The sequence below is a fragment of the Ambystoma mexicanum genome, chromosome 3p (genome assembly GCF_040938575.1).
Source record: "Ambystoma mexicanum isolate Mex_15411 chromosome 3p, UKY_AmexF1_1, whole genome shotgun sequence".
Taxonomy (NCBI): domain Eukaryota; kingdom Metazoa; phylum Chordata; class Amphibia; order Caudata; family Ambystomatidae; genus Ambystoma; species Ambystoma mexicanum.
In genome coordinates, this window is record NC_090925.1 from 528,838,664 (window position 1) to 528,863,254 (window position 24,591).

Below are 24,591 nucleotides of genomic sequence, written 5' to 3' on the forward strand. Positions count from 1 at the left end.
GCAATATGAAAATTGTTTTTCTTCTTATTTTCCTTTTGAGTCACATACAGAAATTGGTGCGGATAAGACCCAAAGGCACCAGATTTTTAAATCAGTCTCTTCTGATAAAACATTCACTCAGTATTCTTTACAAAACCTTCTTCTGCGTCCCAGAGTCCAGGCATTTTAAGGGTGCAATTAAGATCTTGGGAAACTTAGGGTACTGTGGTTTGGACTGTGGAACTTCGCTCTTGGACATCAGGGTCCTCTGATCGAATCTATGATGTTTCCCCCCAGGCCGTTTTCACCTAAGCCCAGTTGCCTGAGCCTAGTGTTGGCGCTGTGGCGAAACTTCATTCCCATTGCACGCCTCCTTCCGCGGTCCTCTCCTAATGTGGGGGCTACCCCACAACTCCTGTACCGTCGTCGCCCTTCTCCCCGCCCCTCAGCATGGCACTTCTCCAGCAGGGGACACCCCTCACACCTGGACTCCTGACCAGCCCTGCACACACACACACACACACACACACATACGCACGCACGCACACACGCACGCATGCACGCGCGTGCGCGCAGTAAGCGTATACGGTGTTCCCCAACGTGCCGCCATTCCGTGAACACGGGCCTCATGGAAATCTATGTGATGAAAGTGGCCGCTTTGTGTTCCATGATCAGCAAATACAAAGCGAAATCACCATACACTTCCTTTACCTAAGGTATTTCGGATACCAGTATAGTACCATTGAGTCTGATTGACGGAAAGCACCGCACTTGGATTAAAATGGTCTTTGGACAGCTTGACCCTCCAGAAAAGAATAAGGGACTATGAAATGGTCTCTGCTCTCAGATGAGCTCACAGTGGCCTTATGAAATGAACAGAGAGTACATAATGAGTGAGTGAACTGCTCAGTAACCACCTTCTGATAGACGTTCCAGGACACATGCAAGCAACATGTGGGTGAAGGACTATCCAGTGGGTGGTAATTCACTGCATAGATCCTTTGGGATTTGTCTGCTTCGGTGTTCAGTTTATGCCTTTACTGTTACAATGTAAAAGACTGCCTGCGGCTATGCTGCATTATTATATTGTAAAACATTACACAGTGTTTGCCCTCAATTGGAGCTACCAAGAATCCACTCAACTACTTTGATTCAAATTCACCCATTTGTGTTTGATTTGCTGTTGACCATTAATAATGTTGGTATGTCGAAGAAGCCAGCCTTCGACGGATTTTCTTGATGTAACATAAGTAGGTGATATTATTGATAGACTATGTACCTGTGCACAGTACTCCGGCATAGACCCAACACTGGGCATATTTCACGGGTGTTCTTCTTGGCGCCCACTTGTGCAGGATGGTGACGCTTGAGCCCCATGTGGTGGGCAGTACTCCATCAGCATAGCTTCCACTCCATCTCCCCACCAACACACCACTGTCTTGATCATTGTTGTTGACCTAGTGAGAGAAAGAGAGAATAGGATTTGGCAAAAACCATTTGCCCAGGTAACAGGGTCTTTGCTGTACCATCCAGAGAGGCAATGCCACACTGCCAGTGTTGCAGAAGTAATTGCACGGGGATATGTCTTGATTGATTGATTGATTGATTGATTGAGGACTTTATATAGCGCTTTGACTTTCTGGCTTTCGGGAGAGGTAGTCTAAAAGTCACCAGAAGTGATGTGTGCAAAGGAGGTGGTTGTTCTTTCACAGACAGCCTCCCTCAACCGCTGTTAACTTCCTTCCCTCCCACATCTGAAGCTGGCATTTCCCATGAAATTAGTAGTATGTAGTTTTGGGGTGCTCTTCTGGGAGCAGACATGGTCACATCATCTGCCTGCAAGATCTTAATGGGTCGGTTAATACATAGATTAGCTACCTATCATGACTGAAACAGCTTTGCCCAAAGGTACTCAAATCTCGCCCGCCTATTCCTTATGTTTCACATTTATTATAAATTCATGGGTCAAAGGGTAGAACCATCCCTCGTGCTATACCAATCTCAGTACCAGAAGAGCAATATCTCAATTAAGACTAATTCAGCTGACCCTGACAGCAAAGAACTCCCTCAGTGCAGATAAACCCGAGCAGGCCTTATTTGAATAGAAATGCCCTCTAGGTTGCTGATCGTTTTTCAATCTTCCCTTACAAAAGCTATCTCTTCTTGCCTTTTGACACTCATACTCATTCCTTACCATGGCACTCATCACCCTGCCTATATATTTGGGGTCATTCCTTTTGGCGACGTCTGCTGCTGCATTCCTTCTATACTCCAGGCTTGAATTGAGGATCTGGAAAGTGATTTCTAGAACGTCAGTATCAAACTGCAAAAACAAAAGTCAAATAAAAAAGGAAGTCAAAAAGAGACATTATGGTGAAAGACTTTGCCACATCATATTTCCCATATATATAGAGTGAAGGAGAGGGATGCATTTACAACAATTTGAATCCCTGTAGGTCTCGATGTTAATGTAGGCTCGGTCTTCCTTCGTAGTTCAGATGTTGCCCAAAAAACAATGCATGTGCCCACTTTGCAGAGAGTATCAAACCTTAATGCATTCCTTTGAGTGTCGGGAACCGAGCAAGGATGCCCTGCCTTGTTCTCTGAGACTGAACAGGTAACAGTAGTGTCCAGCAGTTGTGTTAGCCAGACTAGTCTGGGATGCAGGGGCCGTGTTTCTCTCTTGAGTCCAAGGATGGATTATCAGTGTGATCAAGAGCACACACTGCGATCTCAGAATATAGTGTTTTGGAGCAGAATAGTTTGGGTGGTTCGATGTTGTCCAATCTTTTATACTTTTCTGGCGATTTAGGAAAAACAGTTCAAAATTTCACCTAAGAAAGGGCCCAGTTACTGACGGCAGGTTAACATGCCATTGTTCGGGCTTAGTATAATTCCACTGGGCATCAGGACATCATAATATTCATTTTAGAGTGGTAGAAATCTAGAAAAAAAGTTGTTCTAATTGCAACATGGGCATGCTAGAAATAAGAATACTATTTATATTTCTAGCGCTAACAATAGAAATAAAACACAAACCTGTTAGCGGTGTGAGCAGGCCAGACCATGTTAGAAATAAAAACAAAAACTCGTTTCTATTTTTAGTGTCAGTAGTCCAGACTGTCGCTTAAAACAGTGTTTCTTTTTGTTACTAGGCCAGATTTAGTGCCCTCTGTAATTGGGCACTACTATCCCAAGTTGCTTCTTGCAACCTTTGTGTGATGTCATTAATCTCATCCATTAATAACAAGTATGATATAAGATTCTCCTACTTTCTATCAATGGTTGCATGGTTGCCTATGCCAAACACTATTTCTGGAGATGCTACATTCCCAGGTTAAATAAATAAATAAATAAATACATATCTCTATCTATCTATCTATCTATCTTTCTATCTATCTATATATGTGTGTGTGTGTGTGTATATATATATATATATATATATATATAGGGTCATCGGCAGTCAAAGATCTTGCGAAGCTCACTTCCTGTGGAGTCATTTCTGTAACATACCCTAACCATGTGATTTTGAAAAATGATGCAACTCTTTTCTCAAGCATAGCCCTGCAGGTCTGGTGCACATGGTGAATACTATTTATGGTGCCTGTGGTGTTGTCACCTTTAGAACCTAACCTGGTGAAATCACTCATGCAAGCCCTTTTTGATATGACTTTTCGTTTTTACCTGGCCGTAGATCCAATTTCTAAAAGCTCCACCTATGTTATAGTATATAATTCCACTTTCATTCAGAACATACTCCTTCCTCTCCTCCTCATTCGGCATGAATACGTCATCACCTGTAATAGAATGAGAATGGATGAATTGCCAAAGACGTTTCGGTGAAAAAAAGAAGTGTGCCAATCTTCCTCACACATTGCTTACACGTTTTTGTTTATTCAGACATGCACTTTTTTACTTTACGTAAACAAATTGCTGCGCCACCATCACCAATCTACATTTCACGAATACAAATTCTGCTGTCGTGCGCGGTAAAGGTAAGAATGGCCAAATAGGAGGGGAAGTCGCTAAGGAAAGCCAAGAAGGAAAGTGCATCCCTTGCTCTGGATATAGGGCCATTGCAAAGCAGGTGGGTTAAGGACAGTCTGCGGAGGAGAGTTCTTGGAGTGACTTGTGAAACAATTAGAGAAATAGCCTTGTGTTAAATAGTCACATGATCCAAAAATTGAAAGGAAGAGTGGTGTGGACAAATACACAGTTCCCAGGTGCCACAGAGAGTAAGGTCCCCGACCTGCAAAGCTTCATGAGGGTTGAAGACCACCTTATATTTTAAACCTGAAATTGCACACGTGATTGAAACATAAACAGACAACACTCCTCAGAAATGGAACACAAATTGGCTTAAGTTCATTATGAATGCAAGCTGAATTTCTGGATGTGTGCAGCGGCATTGGTATAGACAGGCATGTAGCCGCTTAAAACTCAGATTGCAAAAGCCAATCCTGAAATCAGCCATGGCCTGCTTTGCCACATGGATGTGACCTCACTCTTCAGTCAGACGGAGTCTTGGCTGCCTCCATGTCTTGTAGACTTTCTATGGGCCTCATTACACGAATGGCGGTAAGGATTTACTGGTACCGGTAAATCCTTACCGCCTTACTACGAGGTCCCTTTGCGGGTTGGGGGATTTAACGCCTGCTTTTTGCAGGCGTTAAAAACCAACCCGCAAAGGGACCCAGGGAGCTAATTACGGTACCGCAACTTGCGGTACCGTAATTAGCGCCTTCCCCATTCCCATTGAGCCCTATGGGGCAAAAATGGGAATGGGGAAGGGCAATGGTGGAAGGGGGAATTACCGCCCTGCCAACCTTGGAATGGGGCGGTAATTCCCCTTTCTGCCAAGGCGGTGCCGGTATTTTACCGGCATGAACCATGGCGCTAATAGCGCCATGGTTCTCCGCCATCCGTGTAATGAGGCCCTATGTCCCCGGTAACTATTCACTATTTGATGAAGCATGTAGTGGTAGAGTCTCAGGTCTTCGTTATTTGTCTACTCGTGGATCTAAATAATGAGTGCATTTCAACATGGAACATTGGGCCTCATTACAAGTTTGCCAGTTCGGTAACAATGGTACCAGTAAGCTTCCCAGTACCGTTGTTACCGGACCGGCACCCGCGAGCTGACACTGACGGTAGCACCGGCACCATTTTCAATGGTGCCGGTGCTACCGTCCTCCCCATTCCCTTTGAGTCCTATGGGACTCAAGTGGGAATGGGGAGTAATACATTCCGGTACCTGGCAATGGGGAACTACAGGGTCCGCCAGGGCTGTAATGCCCCTGTATTTCCCCATTGCCAGACGCCGGAAAAATTCAGTTTTACCGGCAAGGCTACCGCCGAACTTGTAATGAAAGCCCATTGTGTCCACAATATTACAATTCCAGTGGTGAATAATGGTCCGCCTCTTTTACAGTAAAATAGATTGGCCTCCATCTGTGTGTCAGTTGTGGGAGAGCTTGAATGGAAGTCTGTCAGAATGGCACTCTATTAGTGTTATTGGAGTATTAGAGACCAGGAGCAAGACAGTGGTTACTGGTTCATAGATGTGTGTGTGTGCAGCTCTGCGCACACAGACGTACAGGTGTACAGGATAGCTACATCGTGTAGCTTGGTGCAAGGAGTACTAGCTGTATGTTAAGAGACTGGCAGGGAGTGTTGGCCCCCACAGAAGGATGTGATCTCAACTGAGACAAATAAACACTGAAAAGGGGAGACTGGACACACTGCTCCGGGGGCTTTATGTAACATGGACACTCGAGGCCGGAGGCTTCTCACGTCCCACAATCACCCATGATGCCAAGACATCATGAAATGAGTTTGAAAGCAAACAATCTTCTCTGTCCGCCCCATTTTCCTTTTTAATTCAATGCTATCTGATGTAGGCTGTAGATTTGAGCCTATTAACAGACCTCACACCCTCATGCATTTTCTGTACATTATGTGAACCTATGCCGCTTTCACGCAGGCATGAATTGGCATGTGTACGGCACACGTAGCTGATAAACTAACATCACTGCTATGGATTCATTGGGAGTTACTTTGAATCTAAAAACATAGTTGAAAACATAATAGTCAGCAATTAAGCTTTGTCTCAATGTTCACAGTATCTGCACCAATACAGGATATTGTGTGTTAGGGCCTCATTACGATTTTGGCGTTAGCCATGCCGCTATTGGCGGCATGGCTGCCGCCAAAATCGGGTCCGGGTCCGTGTTCCCTGAATGGGGAATTACCGGGCCATTCCGAGTTCGGAGGGCCCGGTAATTCCTCCCTCCAGCAACCCGGGCCCGGACCTTCCCCATTCCCATTTCAGCCCCCACAGGGCTGAATGGGAATGGGGGAGGGAGCAAACAACGGGCCGATTACGAGCAGCCCGTTGTTTGCTCCCTCTTCCCCTCGCGGGACCCGGTAAGCACGCCTGGTTGACCAGGCGCTACTTACCGGGTCCCGCGATGGGAGCTTGTAATGAGGCGGAACGGGTTTAATGGGTCTGCCTCCTTTAGCAGTCCCGTTAACCCGTTCCGCCTCACCTGTAATGAGGCCCTTAGTGTTGCTGTATTGGAGAGTGCATGAATGCCACAGCTAACATGTTCTGCAATTCAGTGTGGTTCTTTTGATTTTCCCCATGGATACTGGCTGAATTGAGTTTCTTCCTATCTTCCTGCCCTCATGGGAGCCGGAGCCACCAATTGCAAAAGCTCTGCACTTAATGCTTGGAGGACTGCTTAATCTCAATCCACATTAAATGCTAGCTTGTTGTGTACTACTAAAGGAATACTGAAAAAGTCCTGGTTACCTTGCAATGAGAAAAGGATTGAACGACCCTTTGAATAAAGGATCTGACGCTTGTTGCTGTGTTTTCAGAGTGTATTTCTATTTTATTGTTATACTGTAGACGTTTTGTCTGGAGAGGGTGGTCAGCTGACACATGTTTCAACCCCTAAGGGTCTTTCTCAAGGCGGGTGAAGTATTATCTGCAGAGATACAACTGTATGCAACACATAAATACGGAGCTCAGCACTGGAGTGTTCATTTTCTAGAACCCACCCTCTACCCCGTTTTACTAATGGAATACGTTAGCAGAAGCATCATTTTGATCTCAATTAGATAGTAGTTTCTGCCCTATCTCCATGGGGAAAGGGATTTCTTTACAGAGAATATCTTAAAACATGGGGTGTTGAATATAGGGCATTATGGTGGGATAGTACTGAAAATATGCTGTGATTGGCAGAACACAATAGTGTCCTTCACCAAACACAAAAGGTCTGAGAGATGAAGTTAGAAGCTTTCAAGGAGCAGTCATGGCTTCTTTGCGGGTAAGCTTTATCCATCCCTCTTTCTGAAGACAGAATGATCACTTTCAAAGCAATAGTCATTCCTTTACTGCCTTAAAACACACACCAGTATAGGCGTCCTTTCTGCTATAAATGTCCCTATCTTGGTGGATGAGAACCACAACATGCTTTTGTTCACGCCCCGCCCTATATTATTTTGAATAAGAACATTTCAGGACAAGAACAGCTTGGCAGTAGAATAAGGTGACTGGACTATTACATGGAAGACAGTTTTACACTGATCCCTTTGCATCCTGTGTGTGGCTTTTATAGAGTGTCATAGTGTAAAGAGAACTGAGTGGCATCACGTTGGGTCCCAGCATCTTACAGATCATGATAGACAGAGATGTGTGCAGTAATTCTTTCATTTTCAGAGGGCCCTCACTTCACCTGTTAACGTTGCATACATTGTTAGAGGTACTACAGCAGTGCTTGAGCTCCCTTGGGTCCAGGAGACTAGATACTATCATGCCTGTGGCTGATACAGAGATCTCAGTCTCCTCCTCATATGATCAAGGGTAATTGTGGTTAAGCTCTCGAAGCCCAATCTCTGTAGTAGAGTTATGGGGGGCGGCAATAGAAACACTATAACACATTTGCTTCCAACGTCAATAAAGATTAATTAACAATCATAGTTCATTGAAAGATTGTTAACTCTTTAACTGCAAAACAAAGTTGATGTACTCTAAAACTAAGTGCCTGGTTACAATGTCGGCAGTAGTGATAAATCATGTGGTAATTTAGAATAACGGATGCACTTTCACTCTGGCACATTCTAAATTTAAGACGTGAAACTCTTCAAATCTGCCTGCTTTTGTATGAAGGTAATTACCTCAACAGAAAAACATCACCATACATGGTAATTACAACACGTGATAATATGTCATTGGCCGGGAGTCCTAAGGGACTCCAAAATGGAGAATATCCGAAGGGTCCACATGCCTATAAAATCGTGCAGGCCTTTCAAGTTACTGCAGCCTTACCACATGTGGTAACATTAATTCAGTTTGGTGTCATTACCAAAGGTAATACTCCCAAAGCAGCACTCAGGTTCTAAGAGTTGTAGAAAAGTCAGATGTCGCGATGCCTAGCAATTGTTGATTTCAGACTCCGACAAGCCTCATAAAAAGGTGAGAGATCATTGCCATGTGAATGAATGCGATTAAAGTGCAAGTGCTTTGGTTTCACACTTCACTTTTGGTCCATGTTTTCAACTCGACTGCCCATGTCTCCCAGACTCTCTGAAAGACACATATTCATTATGTGTATGCTCTTCATTAAGCAATGTGTATTTTGAGGGGCTTAGCATTGAAATATAAAATAATTTAATGTTAAGCAGAATAATAACAAGGGTTTTGTTTGAAAACAAAATAAGCTAATAGAAAAGATTTCTGTGTTTATGTTGCTATGTTGAATGAGGCATATATCAACCTGTGCACCGTTTGGCATTGCACCAGGGAACAATAGGCAAAATGGGCCAGATTCCCGAAACCTTCTTGTTGCTAGTGATGTGATGACCAGAATATACTCCAATGGTTCACCCTGGGGAAGTCATGCTCCTCTGCTTGATCTCAAAAGGCCCTCATTGGCGCTTTGATCCTTGGACTGGTGGGAACAAACAGTCTCGGAACTTGATCAAAGATCTGTGCCTCAGGGCCTTGGAAAGTGTCCCTGGACCAGCCAGTGGACTGGCCAGCTCTCTCCTGGGCAACTTTCTTTCAGTTGTCATTCTGAGGAGAGCCTTGGAACTTGGTAGATCTTCAGCTTATACCAGAAGTCGCCTGGGTTTGCAATTTCAGCTGTCTCACTCCAAAGGAAGCTGTGCTTGGGTAGGCTGCTTCTGTCTTCCCCGATGCACGATTGCCTGTCACCACCTGACCGTGGAGACCTCCATTAGAACAATCTTTATTCAATCCTGTGTGGTATCCTGAAGGGTCTCCAGCACAGAATTCTGCATCTTTTCTTCATTTGGGGTCTTCTTCTGGAAGCTGACCGGAGCCGTTTGTCCAACTTCAACATGACCAACTTCAGACCCAAGAGTGACCTCTGCACCTACAAACCTCTGGGCCTTCCTCACCCAAATCAAGCAACGAAGATTGTGTCCCCAGTGCAGTCCAGAAGACCTGCAGTGTCACCTGAAAGAATTGGGGTCAGGGGGTAAAATAACCTTCCTGTTTCTGTCCCCCCTGTCTTCCATAGATTAACATTGGGTGCAAAGCCCTTGTCCCTAACTCCCTATGGCTTGGCATCTGGCTGTCGAACCTGGGCTAAGAATCCTTAGCTTGGACTTACCTTGGGGATAGGATAGAGTGGGGTACAGTGTCCTGTTTTGGGTAAATACTTATATTACTTTAAAAAACTTTCAAAGCACCAGAAAAGCCCACTGCATTATTTCTGAAATCCCTTACCTGAAGAAGCTATTCGTTGGAACTTGTGACTTATTGGGTTGGACTTCAGTAGATATAGTGAGACTACACTTGTACTTATTCTGACATTTCTACTTAGCATCTGAGTACTCACGTGTTGAACAATGATATCGAATTCATATTTATTATTAATTTATTTTTTGCATTTTTAAAGCGCTCACACAGCTCAAGGTGCTGTTATAGGATTATGTCTTAGTTGCGCATTTATAATGCGCTAGCCAGATGTTTTTAAGCACGGACCGGGTATCGAACCTGTGTTGCTTTGTGTCGTCTTGTTTCCAAGGCGAGCAAGTTGCAGCTGAGCTATGCTCCCGGGACTATATGCATCTTTCTTCTCCTACTTGGTGATTGTGTCTAAATGTTAGTCATGGTTTTTATTTACAATACTTAACTATGATTTGTACATGCTTAGTGTGTAAGTAAAGACCTAATACATAACTTTATTTATTTTTGATACACTACTGTCTAACTTGAATTATTAAGTGTTGCTCTGTGTGGACTCATTGTAGCCCTAGACCTCTCTCACACCTTTCTTGAGACTAAGCATGTTCTGCTCGCTCACCTCCCTTGGGTGGGTTTTGGCAAACCTCTTAGTGTATTCCCTGCTTACCATAAACAGGGTGACCTCCCAAACTCCTCCCACCACGGCTGATTTTGGAAATCCATTTGAACAGTGCCCCATCACATCCTGCAATGCTCAAGCCTTAATGTTGTCATAGTTACTAAATAGTAAGACCAGGGTACCTTAAAGCGATTTTGTTTTTTTCTCTCTCTTTATGTTGAAATACATTAAGGTAGCATGATCTCACTCTGGTGCACAATTGTTCCATAATCAACACAGAGAGGATCAATATGGCTCATCTGGCTGAACATTGCATGCATGTTGGCATGTTTACCACAGCTCTAAAGCTCCCATGCTGCAACTGCGCCCCCACTCCCCTTCTAGCCATGGTAGCAAGATCTGCATGCACATTCCACAAAGACAGGAGGGGTGCTAGTACAGAACTTGTGCCCACACCCTCTTCACATGCAAAATAATAGGAGCACCCATGCAACTACAATTGCACTTCATTTTCTTGGCTGCTAGAATGAATATAGAAATGCAAACAATGTTTGTGCATACACATAGTAATGCATTAAAACCCTATTGTGGGAGGCTCTGGTCCTTCAGAGAAGACACAAGAGACAGAGTTGACCGCCAACCAATTTTGAACAAGATATTGCAAAAAGAAGTTCTCCAATCAATGCAAATTTGAAGTGGGTTCCTTCATGTGTTGTTTTTTTTTTTGGGAGACGTTAAAAAGGGTCAGAATCATCCTCTCTGAATCGCATGTTTCTGCTCTCCTTCATGGCATTTATGAAACTAATCTGTACAAAAATGTCAACCTCCAAATAGTGTCCTGAACACATGTTAATACAACTTGATTTAATGTTGATGTGGTTAAGTACAGAGGAGCATTCAAATCTCTGGTGCTTCCGTGCTTTGGAGCAAAAACATGATAAATGAAGAGGCAGGGAGTGCAAAAGATGAGCAACTGTTTGTAGTCAATCTGCCAGAATGATTAGGAACAATTATCAGTAAAATCATGCCAATAAACCGAGGAATTAAAATCTCTACCTGAAGCCCAGGCATTAAAGAGCAGCACAAAATCGGGAAGCTGTGTGGATGATGTTTGTCCCCCAGAGGACATCTGAGCGCTGAACTTATAGAAGCCGACGATAGCATTGTGCGGGCTGGAAATGGTGACGCTCATGGAGGTGGAGCCACCGGATCTTTGGACAGCGCTCCAGACACCTTTGCTTGCAGAACTTGATAGCGGAAAAGACACTTTGGTTTTGTTTGACACTGATGGTGAAGGACCTTCAAAAAAGAAAATGGAGTGTTGGCATTTCCATGGTAACCGTCTCATGATTTGGCTACAGCAAACAAGCACTGTCTGTTACAGTTGTTAATATTACAATGCATATGTATACGCCTCTGGAAACAAAGATGTCTGCAAAGTAAGTTGCATGCACATAGTTTTTGTATCGGGTGTCTATCTTTCTTTGTGGTGTAGACAATTGGGATACCTGCCTCTTTGGTGAGAGAAGAGAGGGAGTGTGTGTAGCCATGATTACCGATCTGCAAATGGGACTATTCATAACGTTCTAAATTGGCTAATTAAGAGTCTGAGAGATTGCCTGCATGCGGCAGAGGTAAAATATGTTTGACAAGGTTGCGTAATGGTTGCCTGTCTCTGACTTGTATGTATGTGATTGAGATTAACTAGCATGCACAAGAGTGTATGGGTGTGAGATGAGTGTGCGTAGGAAGAAGTAGGATCTTCACTCGCTACACATGTTTGAACAATTAAACTTTATTTGTCCAAGAACATGATTTCTGATTCCAGGGCCTTTGTCACAGACACTTTATTTAAAAGTGTTTTAAACAGGTCTGGAGTTTGATGAATACGCCACAACAAGAACATAGAAGAAATACTCAAATCCCAACTGTTCCATAGTGCTGTACGTTGACCTTTTTCTAAAGTTAATTGTAAAATGTATCACCGTGTGTACAAGGAATTGGTCAACTATTAAAATAGATTCGAAAATAGAGATAAACATGGTGAATTAGAATAATATTGGATTATGGGTATTTGAATAATTATATTCCCACGTTATAGGGTGTTTGTCGAAATGCAGTCCGTTTTTGAACATTTTAAAATAACATGGCTGTTGCGACACTCCTTTTTGCAGAATAAATCATACTTTTCAACCTTCATAGTGTATGTGGTTTCAAGAAGTTATACAAATTCATCAGTGGAATTGAAAACATATGGTGGACTTACAGTAATAAAGAAACATCCTATGATCACAGATTAAGGACACGTCCGGGAATCGTGGCTACATCTTAAAGTTATAATTGTCATGTATATGTGCAGTGCAGATGTCTGCTCTATTAATGAGGGAGTGCAATGAGAGGGTTCATGCGGATTGAAAGATAAGCATTATATGACAATTTAAATGAAAAGGTAAATGCATGGAGCGGACCGTCAGCGTTTGCACTTACATGCAGTTTGGTCTACTGCATGTCATTTTCACCTCGCTGAAAGTGGAGTGTTAATGTGAAGAGTAAAAGAAGGTGACATCACCTTTACTCTCTACTTTTACTCTAAGCTTTGGGAGAAATAAAGCACTGCCTGAAAATGAGGCTTTGCTTGAGGTGTTTCATAATGGATTCCAATGGAATCCACCTGCTAGTTACCAGGTGTAAATGCAAGGCGTATTCGTTTGGAATCGTTTGGTTCCACGTCTGCATGCAAATCTCATGCAGGCGTAAATCTGGCTGCTCCTCCTAGAAGGAGGAGGAAAGCAAAGTGGAGATGCAAACTTCCCTTTCTGCCCTGCTATGCATTAGACGAGCTGGGAAATTGGGCAGTATGTTAAAACGGGCCATACAGGCATTATGCTTAGATTGTAAGCCTCCATTTAATGCCAGGAATGACCCCCTGTATTGTCATAACCAGCCATGAAAATATGCTGTGTTTGCTAATAGCAGAAGCTGCCACCACTTACACAGGCATCTGGAGAGCAGGCCGCCTTGTCTATGAGTCAAGGGAGTGTGCCGTGGTGTTATCTGATGGCGCATATGCAGAGGTACGTTGTCTGTGTGCGTGAATAATAGGCAATGGCAATATTACCAGTATCAACCGTAAAGCCCATGGTCTCTTCAGACTTCATTGCTCTGTTTAAGTTCAGAATGATGTTGAATTCTTGCGCTCGTCTCACAATGAGCATCGTGCTGCTGAATTCGCTGCAGTGATGGTCAGCCTTGTTAGCGGCTTCCTGCATATCCACGCGTGTTATCCGTAGTGCTGTAAGAAAAGAACAAAGGCTAAGATCCCAAGCATCGGCAATGCCAATAGCTCTGGCGTTTACTGCTGTTATGTGCATTGTGCATGTATAGGCACTACGGTGCAAAGTTTCAAAGGAGGATGCGATAAGGAGTAGGATTGTGCAAGAGAACGAGAAGGAAGGAGAATAGAGCAAGGGAGGAAACAATTGAGAGAGGGCGCCTTCAATGGTGAGCAAGAGGAAATATGAGCGAGACAGGTTGAGAGCGAGAGGGTAAGACATAAAGCAAGTGTGTGACAGGAAGGACGGGATGGGGAGAACGTGGGGGTAGGGTGGGTGAGCGGGTTGTATTGAAAGGTGGGTGGGTGTGGGTAGAGGGAGTGGAGGTTGGGTGGTGGTAGAGAGTCTGTAGGTAGGTTGGATCGTTAGGGAAATAGAGAGTGGGGTTTGTTTGTGAGGGGGGAGAGTGTGGGGCTAGTGTGGTTGGGGTAGAGAGTGGGGATATGGTGGGTGGGGCAGAGAGAGTGGAGGTAGAGTGGGTGGGGTAGAGATAATGGGGTAGGGTGGGCGGAGTGGGTGGGGCTAGAGAAATGCAGTAGGGTGGGTGGGGGTAGAGAAAAAGGGTACGGTAGGTGAGGGTAGAGAGAATGGGGAAGGGTGTGTTGAGGTCGAGTGAGTTGGGATTGGGTGGGTGAGGGTGGAGAGTGTTGGGATCGAGTGGGTGAGGGTAGAGAGAATGGTGGTAAGGTGGGTGGGGTAGAGAGAATGGTGGTAGGGTTGGTAGGTGGGGTTAGAGAGAGTGGGGGTACAGTGGGTAGGTGGGGTAGAGAGACTGGGGGTAGGGTGGGTATGGGAAGAGAAAGTTGGGATAGGGTGGGTAGAATTAGAGACAGTCAGGGTACGGTAGGTGGGGGTAGAGAGAGTGGGAGAAGGGTGGTGTGGGTAGAGAGAATGGGGTAGAGTGGGTGGGGTAGAGAACGTGAGGGATGGGATAGAAAGAGTGAGGGTAGGGTGGGTTTTGGTAGGGAGACTGGGGATATGATGGGTGGGGTAGGGTTGGTGGTAGGGTTGATAGGTGGGATTAGAGAGAGTGGGGGTACAGTGGGTAGGTGGGGTAGAGAGAATGGTGGTAGGGTTGGTAGGTGGGGTTAGAGAGAGTGGGGGTACAGTGGGTAGGTGGGGTAGAGAGACTGGGGGTAGGGTGGGTAGGGGAAGAGAAAGTTGGGAATGGGTGGGTAGAATTAGAGACAGTCAGGGTATGGTAGGTGGGGGGTAGAGAAAGTGGGAGAAGGGTGGTGTGGGTAGAGAGAATGGGGGTAGAGTGGGTGGGGTAGAGAAAGTGAGGGTGAGGATAGAAAGAGTGAGGGTAGGGTGGTTTTTGGTAGGAAGACTGGGGATAGGATGGGTGGGGTAGGGTTGGTGGGGGGGTTGGTAGGTGGGGGTAGAGAGAGTGGAGAAGGGTGCAGTGCTTACACTGCCATAAGAAATGGATGGGGGCTCTAATGTGTTGTGGTGTAATATTTGGGGGTGGGCCTCAAAGGGGTCTTGTGCAGCCTCAAATCCCAAGTAGTTAATAAAGCTTTAAAAGAGGAGTGGCCTATGTAATTAAAGGAGTGACCCAAAAGAGCCCATTGAGTTTACATATGGGCAATGACAGGACAGACATTCTAGTTTAAAAGATACATTTAAATATGGTTTATGTGTGTAAAGAATTTGACCAAAATAAATATATTCAAATATGAAACAGAACATCAAATAAAAAAAGGGGTCAGTACGCCATGCAATCCCACAGTTCTTCTGAATGAAATTAATTATTCGTACATACTAATTAAAGGCATTCTAATGATAATACTTTTGGTAAAAATCAAACGATTTATTCTCTCATCATTTCCCTTTCCTGTTTGAACAGTACCTAATTTCACATTTTCTTAACTCATGTCTTGATTCTAAATATTACTGAAGTAACATCTACTGGCAAAGAGCAATATTGCCGCTCATTTCTTTACAATAATTTGGTGAGGGAGTTCAGCTCGAATCTCCCTGGCAGAGCTTTGGCTCAACGGCAATATTTGGAGACTGCCAGGGCTGAGCCCGGGCTAGCCCTGGCCCACTTAAATCCCTGGTAGTGTGGGTATTGAGAGTGAGGGTAAGGTGTGAGAGTGGGGGTACTGTAGAGAGTGGGGGTAGGGTTGGTGGGTTTGGAGAGAGCTGGGTAGAGTAGATGGGGGGTAGGGTTGGGCTGGGTAAAGAGAGTGGGGTACCACTCAGACACACCTGCCCTCAAAGCCGTGTGCGAGCTGCCCGTTGGAGGAAGAAACTGTGTAGCATAACAATTGTTCTACTGTCGTACAGCTAAACAAAATGACACCAAACTCATGGATTCCCTTGACAACTTGACATGAATAGATTTCACACGTCCTCCGGACTGTCGCTGCGTGCTTGAGGGTGGGTTGGCCATAGCCCATGTGGTCCTTCATAAATCAGTAAAACACAACATAATGTGTACTTTTCCAAAAGTGTTACGTTAGTTTTTCAAACTCCAAATTATGCGTGGAGACGAATTGTGAATACCTTACACTACTTGAAGGCGATCCTAGGACAGGGTGGCCCAGCAACATTGCATCTGGTAATTAAAACACGTACATCACAGCCTGCCAACATTATTATACCCTGGTTCTCCTCTGGCGATTCGCAGAGATTGGGCCCAAACTAAAAATACCCGACTACCAGCGTTGGCACAAAACAAACGTCGCTCTGTGAAGCTCCGAAATAGAGCGCTCAGCAAGTTTCGTGACGAGTTGAAATGGTCCTTTTCTGATTCCCGTCATGCTCTTCACATGGCAAACACTTCGCTGCAGGGCTCTTTTGCCATTCAGCTCAGTCTATAAAGAGAGGGTGGCACTGGCAGCAGTCCACCCGCTTCCAGACTTCCAGTGCAAACAAAAAATCCCTTTTTTCCTATTTCCAATTGAACTACTCATCCCATAGGGGTTATTCGGCTGAACCCCTCGCGATAGGCGGTTACCGTTTCAAGCAGCCTTCTATTGCCAGAAAGGCCGGCCGCCTGGAAGTAACACCGCCTTATCGCAGCACTGCAGCTCGGCAATTCACTGCCATGATAGAGCGCCGGACCGGGAACCACTACACTACAGGCGTGCACCAAAGACAGATTACAACTTGACGTGAGCCTCCCTAACTGTAATCAGGCACCGCCGTTGCAATGGTGGGACCCATATGGCGAATCCCCGCAGGGTTTATTACACGTCTGCAAGCAGGGGTGGACTGGGAACCAAAAGAGGCCCTGGAAATAATTTTCAAAGTGGCCCCATGTTACACATTTTGAGCAAGCCCAACCCTTTTCCTATGATAACATTTGAAGATTAAATACTGAAGAGGCACACAGTGAAGAGGCCCACCAGGAAATCTTCAGAGTTCCCTGTATGCCAGTCCAGCCCTGATTGACAGGGGGACATGAGATCCACTGTGATTTAGCCAAGCTGCGTGCATAGACAAATGAAATCAAAAGCACTCCTTGATTTAACCTTTGACTTACTCTTGGTTCCACACTGCCAGCGGATTAGCTGTGCACAAATCATCAAACGTGACTGCAATTCATCCAAAAGAAAAAAAGAGAATAATTTCGAAGCAGTGTCTGTAATCTATTATACATTACTTATCTAAGTACCTCTTAGAGATTTCGATGAGAAAGTGAGTTACAAAGGAAAAAGTAGTCTAAAGTATTGTTACTTCTAACCTGCGGGGGAGGATGTGAATGTGGGGGCAGGTGGGCAGAAGCTTTTCATTGCTTGTATCGGTCTGGGGGACATAAGCCGGTTTGAGGTTGTGTGGCCTGCATGGCTTCATGCAGAGGTTTAGCATTGTCAATAAATGTTGCTTTTGGTTGGGCGCTATTGGAGCAAGGAATCAGTTGTCCCTGAGTGAGTAAGTGAGTGAGTGACTGGTGTCGGGGACCAGGTAGATATGCTGCAGACCCCCTTCCCTGTCTGTGTCACCAGCGGCCAGGAGCCCTGAACATGTGTACAGCTGCAGGGCCAAGTAGGCAGCTGCATGTATGTACATCTTGTGATCACGGCCGGTGCGCTCAGTTCATGTACAGGAATATGGCTATTTAGGGGGCAATGCGTCTTATGTCTAGACATGAAATTAATTTTATATTATCATGGGGACGCTCTGTATATGTCTTGTAATGCTTTATTAAACACGCAATATAAAGAAGGAAAGCACGCACACAAACACACCCACCCATCCAAGACATAGGCGAAACGCTGCTACAAGCCTGGTCATTGTGATGTGGTGATATGAAAGAGATTTTACACCGGTCATGGGCTGGGACCTAACAGTGCAGCAGAGTTCCATGCTCTAACACGCGGTTGGCGTATAATTACGAATGAAAATGGCGGAAACATCTGTGAGCAATGGAGACTGGGCAGAAACATACATAATACACATGTGTTTTTGCACGTGATACACGTGTTCTCTATTTATGACATTTAACAGGTAACATATTGATAATGTTCGCATTGAACCGGAATGAATATTGACATTGTCGTACACACACATGTCGGCATGGCCGGCGTGTACATTATACCTAGTTGCCCATTACGCACAAGTATTATACGTCAACTCAACTGCATTGGCACCAAGGCACTGCATCCTATCACGATGCGATGGCCATGGCACCTTCTAAATTCATCAGCTAATGGCGAGCTCACGCCTATACACATTTCTGTGCATCTCCGTGCATGTATAGCATCTCGTGAGGTGGAAGGAACGTGTGCTTCTAGCTTATAAGCGCATTTGTTTTGGAAAGCTGTACCCTCGGTACATTCTTTAAGGAGACTGACTTTGTACATTTATGCAATACAGTATTTAAAGGGATATCATAGCGTCTGCTTTCAGCGCCATTCCGTAGGCTTTTTCAGTGCATTCAGACATCAGAATATATGAAGCCAACATTGCAAATTCATTGAATATTTTGTACCACCATTCGAAATATGCTTCATTATGAGTAGCTGCCAAATTTAAAAGCCAATAAAAAGCTTCTTTGTACATTTAAAAAGGGCCTACTGGAACATGGCTAATGGAAATGTCCGTTATGTTCACTAACGGAAAAGAAAATCAGTACTGTTTTAAAAGGGAATGGAGCTTAACATATCTATAAAGTTGACACGGAAATTCAGTAACATGATTTCACCCTTAGGTAGCCCACAGGACCTGTGTATTTCGTGGCACACTGCACTGCTTTCATTGACCACCTCAACGCGCCATACCATCAAAGTCGCACATTTCATATCAGCAAATATGTTGCCAAAAGGTGCCATTTGCAGGATGTATATTCTGGCATGCAGAATGGCATTTTTATTTGGGGAATAAATAAAAGCATCTGCTTCTGCTTACCTTCGAGTTGACATCCAGCCGAAGGCCTCACGCACTTAGCTGCTGCCCGGCTGCTGCCTGCAGCCTGCCCTGCACCTGACCTGCGCAACGTTGTGTGCAGGGCACGTGCATTCCCCGGGGCCCAGGTCCTCAGGCTCAGGCGCAAGCCCAGCTGCCCATGCCCAGGCCTGCTTGGAAGAAAAAAAAGTGCAGCGCCTGCCTTGGTCGGTGGTGGCAGCCAGCAGGCAGCCAATTCAAAGAAAACCACCCAGGCGGAATCACGGGACATGTCATGTGTATCCTTCCGCCAAAAGAGGCCCTATGCGGCCAGAAGCCCACCGGGGGATGTCCCGGTGTCCCGGTGGGCCAGTCCAGGCCTGTCTGCAAGTGACTGCGGTATGGCCATATATCAGTAGTTGCACAGCTCCCTGTTTCGTCGCCAGGTACGGTATGAAATGGCAGAAGCACAGCCTTTCTGGAAACAAAACAAGGCCTAGTCGGTTGCCTTGCCCGTTTCATCCCCAAGCATCAGCCAGTTGCCATGCTGGTGCGAGACTGCTCCCAAACTCCCCTTTCTCTCCTACAGTACCAACGTTTTGGCCATTAGGTGGCGGTAGTTTATTATGCTACAAAACAACAGCATGACTTTCAGAAACTTTACATGACTAGTCAATGCTTGTCCTTACACGAACTGCAAACAAGCACTTGGTGTCATCACCACTGAAACACACTCATTTCAGTTCACAGACTGTACGTTTTTAAGTTAACACCGTAGCTGGACTGTGAAAATCAATAATTACAAAGAAAAAAGGAGCAGCTACCAATCTTCCTGCCACACTCAATCAAAACAGACATCATCTAGCCCTGTTGTTTATTTGCTTTGTTTTGCTAGCAGAGCTGGATTTATATTGAAGACAGCAGAACTACAAGTCCCAGAATGCAAAGAATAAATAAAGGAATGGGTGTCCCTGAAATGGCATTGGCCATTTTGGCTTGAATCAAAATTATGCTGACACGTGGGCACGCAAACTCAGTTCTGTGACACACTGGGCACAGCCTACCATTATGGCTGTGCACTTTTCCACGCGTGGCATTCAATCATCATTTGAGCGGAGGGTGCATTTGTGGGGGGCATGAACTCACAATGAGAGTGATCGGCATTATATCATTAGGACATTTTTTCCCTTAGTACTCTTTGATAAGACGGCTCATTGGGCGCAGGGACCCTTCAGAAATCCAAGTACAACACGTAGATCACAGGTGTGCATGCAGCCAGCCCTCCAATCCGCCGAAGCCAATGACATGAGCACCACCGAGTTGGGAATAACTGCTAAGATCTGGTCAAAAAACAATTATATATGTAATCGGGAGGATAGCTAAGGGGCATTGAGCTCGCCTTGGAAGCAACAGAGGTTCGAACCCTGGGTTCGTGCTTAGAAACCTTTGGGTATTAAGCGGGTTATGAATAACCTATCGTATCATGTCAATGGACTCGTGCAATACTGTATTATCATAATTATCAATAGCATTACTATTGATATTTTGATTGTGTCTGCACGTGGGCTGACTAGCTCTATCTATAGCTATGTCTGTATCTATATCTTTATCGATGATGTGAATGTCAACAAGTGTGGATCCTTCCACTTCCTGATCCCTCAGGATTAAGCCTTACACGCCCTTGTTGGCTGGATGCATGGCATCCGATGCTCATGGTGTTTGCATCACTCCTTCCAATCCTTCAGAAATTATTCATATTGGTGGTTCTAACAGCCATGGGTCCTCCCCCCTCGCCCCCCACCAGTGCCAAGGCCTTTTTTTGGTGATTTTGGTATTTCGCCATTCAATGCTTTCTAATGTTTTATGTTTCATTAACCCCTTAAGTGCCAAGGACGAGATACCTCGCCCTTGGCACTTAAGGGGTTAATACTTACATTGCTTTACAAGGACGTTATATGGATTACATCGGTTTTTGCTTTTGTTGTTGTTGATCAAACGGCAATCCCAATTGAACATTTATGGAAAGTATGTTAATGGAGCAATTCATGGATTCACTACAAGGTAGTTTTGCCAAATTTGCACAGAAATAAAGCATGTGTACCGTTGCACGATACATTTGCTTCTATGATAAGGGTCCTGGTGAGCCTTGGTCGGCCAGGTCATATATTAGCGAAAAAACAGCAATCGCCAAAGGCTATTACGTCACACACCAAACCATCTAGTTAGTAAGACTGGTACCAAAGCATTTTCTATACCAGACTAACACATACTTTAAAAAAAATAAAAAAAATAATTTATGCACATTAAATTGTTTTTTAAAGAAAAGCATGTATTAGTTTGGTATGCAATAAAAAACAGAGGTTTTTATAAGAATTAGAAAATGCTTTGGTACCAGTTTTACTAACTAGATGGTTTGGTGTGTGCCATCATAGCCGTGGCAATTGCTGTTTTTTCACGTTACATTTGTTTACATACACATTACCAATTTGGGGATTTGTGTCTGGGGGCTCCTTCCTGAAATGTTATCTCAACAATTTGCACTTTCTGCACATCATAACTCGAAGGAACAATACAAACCAGATGCTTGATGCATTGATTTGACGCTTTAATCAAGTGAAGTGCCTCAATTTCCCATGTTTTGCAAAGTCGTACTCCTATTCTATTCACCCTACACTTTAGGGCAAATATAAGAAAATCAGAAGTCTCCAACTACAATCTTTATGAGTTATAACGCTAGATATGTGGGCTAAAACTGAAGACTAAAAAGCTGTTTGGGGTCAAAACTCAAGAAGGTTGTAAGCAGAGAATTCAAGTCTGAAGTTCAAACAACATTGTTAAAGGTCTATAGTGCGCCATAGTACCACACCACAAACTGATTTGTTTCTCGAGCCATTATTAAACACTATTATCCCAACTCAGTGAGAGCAATTTTATCAACTCCAGGAGAATAAGAAACCGAGTCCTTTATGCTTGAATTGAAAGCTATGATTAGCAAACAATAGCGGTCCTATTTTGTGAATGATCAAAAGCTGACCTCACTGTTATGCACTGAAACCCACTCAAGAGAACTTCTATCATGTGTAGCTGCATGTGCCATTGCATAAGAGAATATCCAAATGCACACCAGGCTGGTCCCACTCTTGAACTCAGTCCAGTCCGGAATGCCATGCACTGTTGGCTAAATCAAACCAGTGATTTGTGGGTTGCACACAGATGTCTGTAGTCATTTGTTTTCATCACTGAGCTGTCTTACTAAAGAGCAATACGAAGGATAGAAAAATTGGCATATTTCAAACCCCTAATGACATTATTTCTCGTATTTATCCCAGCTCATAGCCTCCTCCTGATGGCGGCAGATTCATATAAGGAAAGGGGCCAGCAGATCACTGTGGCCAGGCTCTTTCTTCGACTCTAATACCTTCTTTGGGTACAGCAGGGACTGGCCAGTGATTCGCTGCATCCCTGCACTCATACAGCACCAGGGGGAAACATGGGAGCAGAATCCCGGAAGTCCAAAATGGAGTCTGGGATCACTGTCCGTTCTCCTGGAAGAGGAGATGTTTTAGATTCTTGCAGAACACCAGGAATTCTTGTTCAGAGCACAGGGCCAGAGGGAGGAACTTCAATAAAGTTGAGTCTTTTTGAAGGAGGGACCCCCGCCAAGCGCTTGTAGCGTGTTGTATTGCACTGAGGGATAGCTTCTTTCCGGCAACAGTTGAACTAGATAGTCAGGGTTTGCTGAGCTTTGTGAACCAATCGAAGAGTTTTGACTTCCACTCTTGGATCGAAGGTTTTGCATGGGTAGCCTTCCAAGGAGGTGCAATGTGTTCAGAGCGTTTCAGGAGATGGTAAGTCCTGCTGCACAATTTTGTGGGCTTTGTTTCTTGACTAAGGTTTATAAGGGAGACCACTATCCTCATGGTCGACAATTGTGAGAACCGGGGTGATTTGCTGCAACAGTCGTAGATCAACGTTTCATCGTGAAAGTGATCTCCAGGCTCCAGATTTACCCTGTGGTCACTGGATTCAGGTGTAATCAACTTTGTTGCAGCTAGAGTTGCACTTGGTCAATGCAATGCATGATCTGATGCTGGTCTCCTGGTTCTTTCATGAGTCAGATATCAATCTACTTTTTCTGCATGTAGGTGAGGGCCAATATTAGGTCCATCAGGACTAACACAAGAGGTTTCATTTAAACAACACAGAGGATTAGGGACAATTATGAACCCTTGTCCTTCCAAAGAAGAAGCATGCAGATTCTGATAGGCTGTTATCCACTGATGAACCGCCTGGGAGAAGCTATAGTCTGGCATGTAGAACCGGCCCTTTTGGTATGCATTGGAAACTTTTACTGCCAATATTACAGCGCTGAAATGATGGTAACCTCATAGAACTGTGAAGCACCAGACGTCGAGTAATTTCCTAAACTCGAAATCTACCTAAAGTCATGCTCATGGTTGTCTGCTATTTTGGGTTAAAGTGAATAATTAACAGTTTGACACAGAGCTTGATTTGAAAGCCATTAGCTGTTATTTGTTATCCATTAAGGAATATGCATTGTTTATAGTATAGTTTGTCAAATGTAGGTTTACTTTTTATGACTGGTAGGTATCTTACTTGCTCCCTATCACAATAAGCCATCCTCACCTCATCATCTCCTTGTAATTGAAGCTATCAAGAATACCAGCAGGGGTAGTTAAGTTGTCTCCCTGTTGCCATCCCATATTTGCATTTATTTATTTGTTTGTTTTTTATTGCGCCTGTCACCCGCAGGCATCAGGGCGCAACAAAGAGACGTTTAGACAAAAGGGACATCACAGGCTCCCTTTGGCTGTTAGGACCATTTAGGTCAGTGGTATTCAAACCTTTTTATGTCAAGCACCACTCCACCCCCTTGAGTAAAAAATGTTGTTGCCGAGCCCCCCCCCCCACAACCTCCCTTGAGTAGAAATATTTCAGCTTGGCTCCCCATAGATGTCACTTATGCTTATATTTTCTATTAAAATCAGTCACCGTACTCCCTTCGGGCACCCCACAGGGACCAACCATCCCCACAGTCTTAAGACCACTGATTTAGGATCACAAATCTTTTTTGTAGCATCAAACAAATTTGCTGCTCCCCTACATTTAATGACTTGGATTTTGAATCCCTCCAGCTATGTTGTTGAGTTCTAAAATGAAGAGGGCACCTATGGTGGCACGTGTGTGTGTGCCTCAAACTATAAAAGCATGTGATAGGTATGAGTATATATAAGACACTACACTGTTCTTGGCACCTAACTGTATATTTAAAGATGAACCTCAGCCTTGCTTTGGATCCCTAGAATTCCCAAAGCTAAACCATATCTCTTTGGAGTACAGGTCTATAAAATCATTTGCCTTGTAAACCTTGGGCGAGTTCCACTTCAGGGACAGTCTAACAAACAATGATGGAAACATATTTTCTGCTGTTTAATGTTTTATTGCGCTGCAACCTTTGTTTTTGTGCTGTGTATACAATGTAGGTAGAATACTGCTAATTCTACATTTAAAGGCCCTCAAATATGCGAGAGCGGAATGCATTTATTTCTACATGTATACATTATCATTTGTGCTCATTTTGTTTC

The 24,591-nt window shown here is 44.4% G+C and overlaps 1 protein-coding gene across 2 annotated transcripts in view; it reads right to left on the bottom strand.

The window, feature by feature from the left end:
• Positions 1-24,591, bottom strand: part of LOC138580587 (protein-glutamine gamma-glutamyltransferase E-like) — a 127,163-nt gene that overhangs the window by 67,697 nt on the left and 34,875 nt on the right. For both annotated transcript variants that reach the window (XR_011304298.1, XM_069651243.1), the window contains exons 2-6: positions 13,438-13,611; positions 11,376-11,618; positions 3,664-3,776; positions 2,174-2,302; positions 1,259-1,436 (exon numbers count right to left, since the gene is read on the bottom strand). Coding sequence is in view for 1 of the 2 variants with exons in the window: in XM_069651243.1 (XP_069507344.1) it covers positions 1,259-1,436; positions 2,174-2,302; positions 3,664-3,776; positions 11,376-11,618; positions 13,438-13,611 (837 nt within the window). In the remaining variant the exon portion in view is untranslated. The remainder of the gene's footprint in view (positions 1-1,258; positions 1,437-2,173; positions 2,303-3,663; positions 3,777-11,375; positions 11,619-13,437; positions 13,612-24,591) is intronic.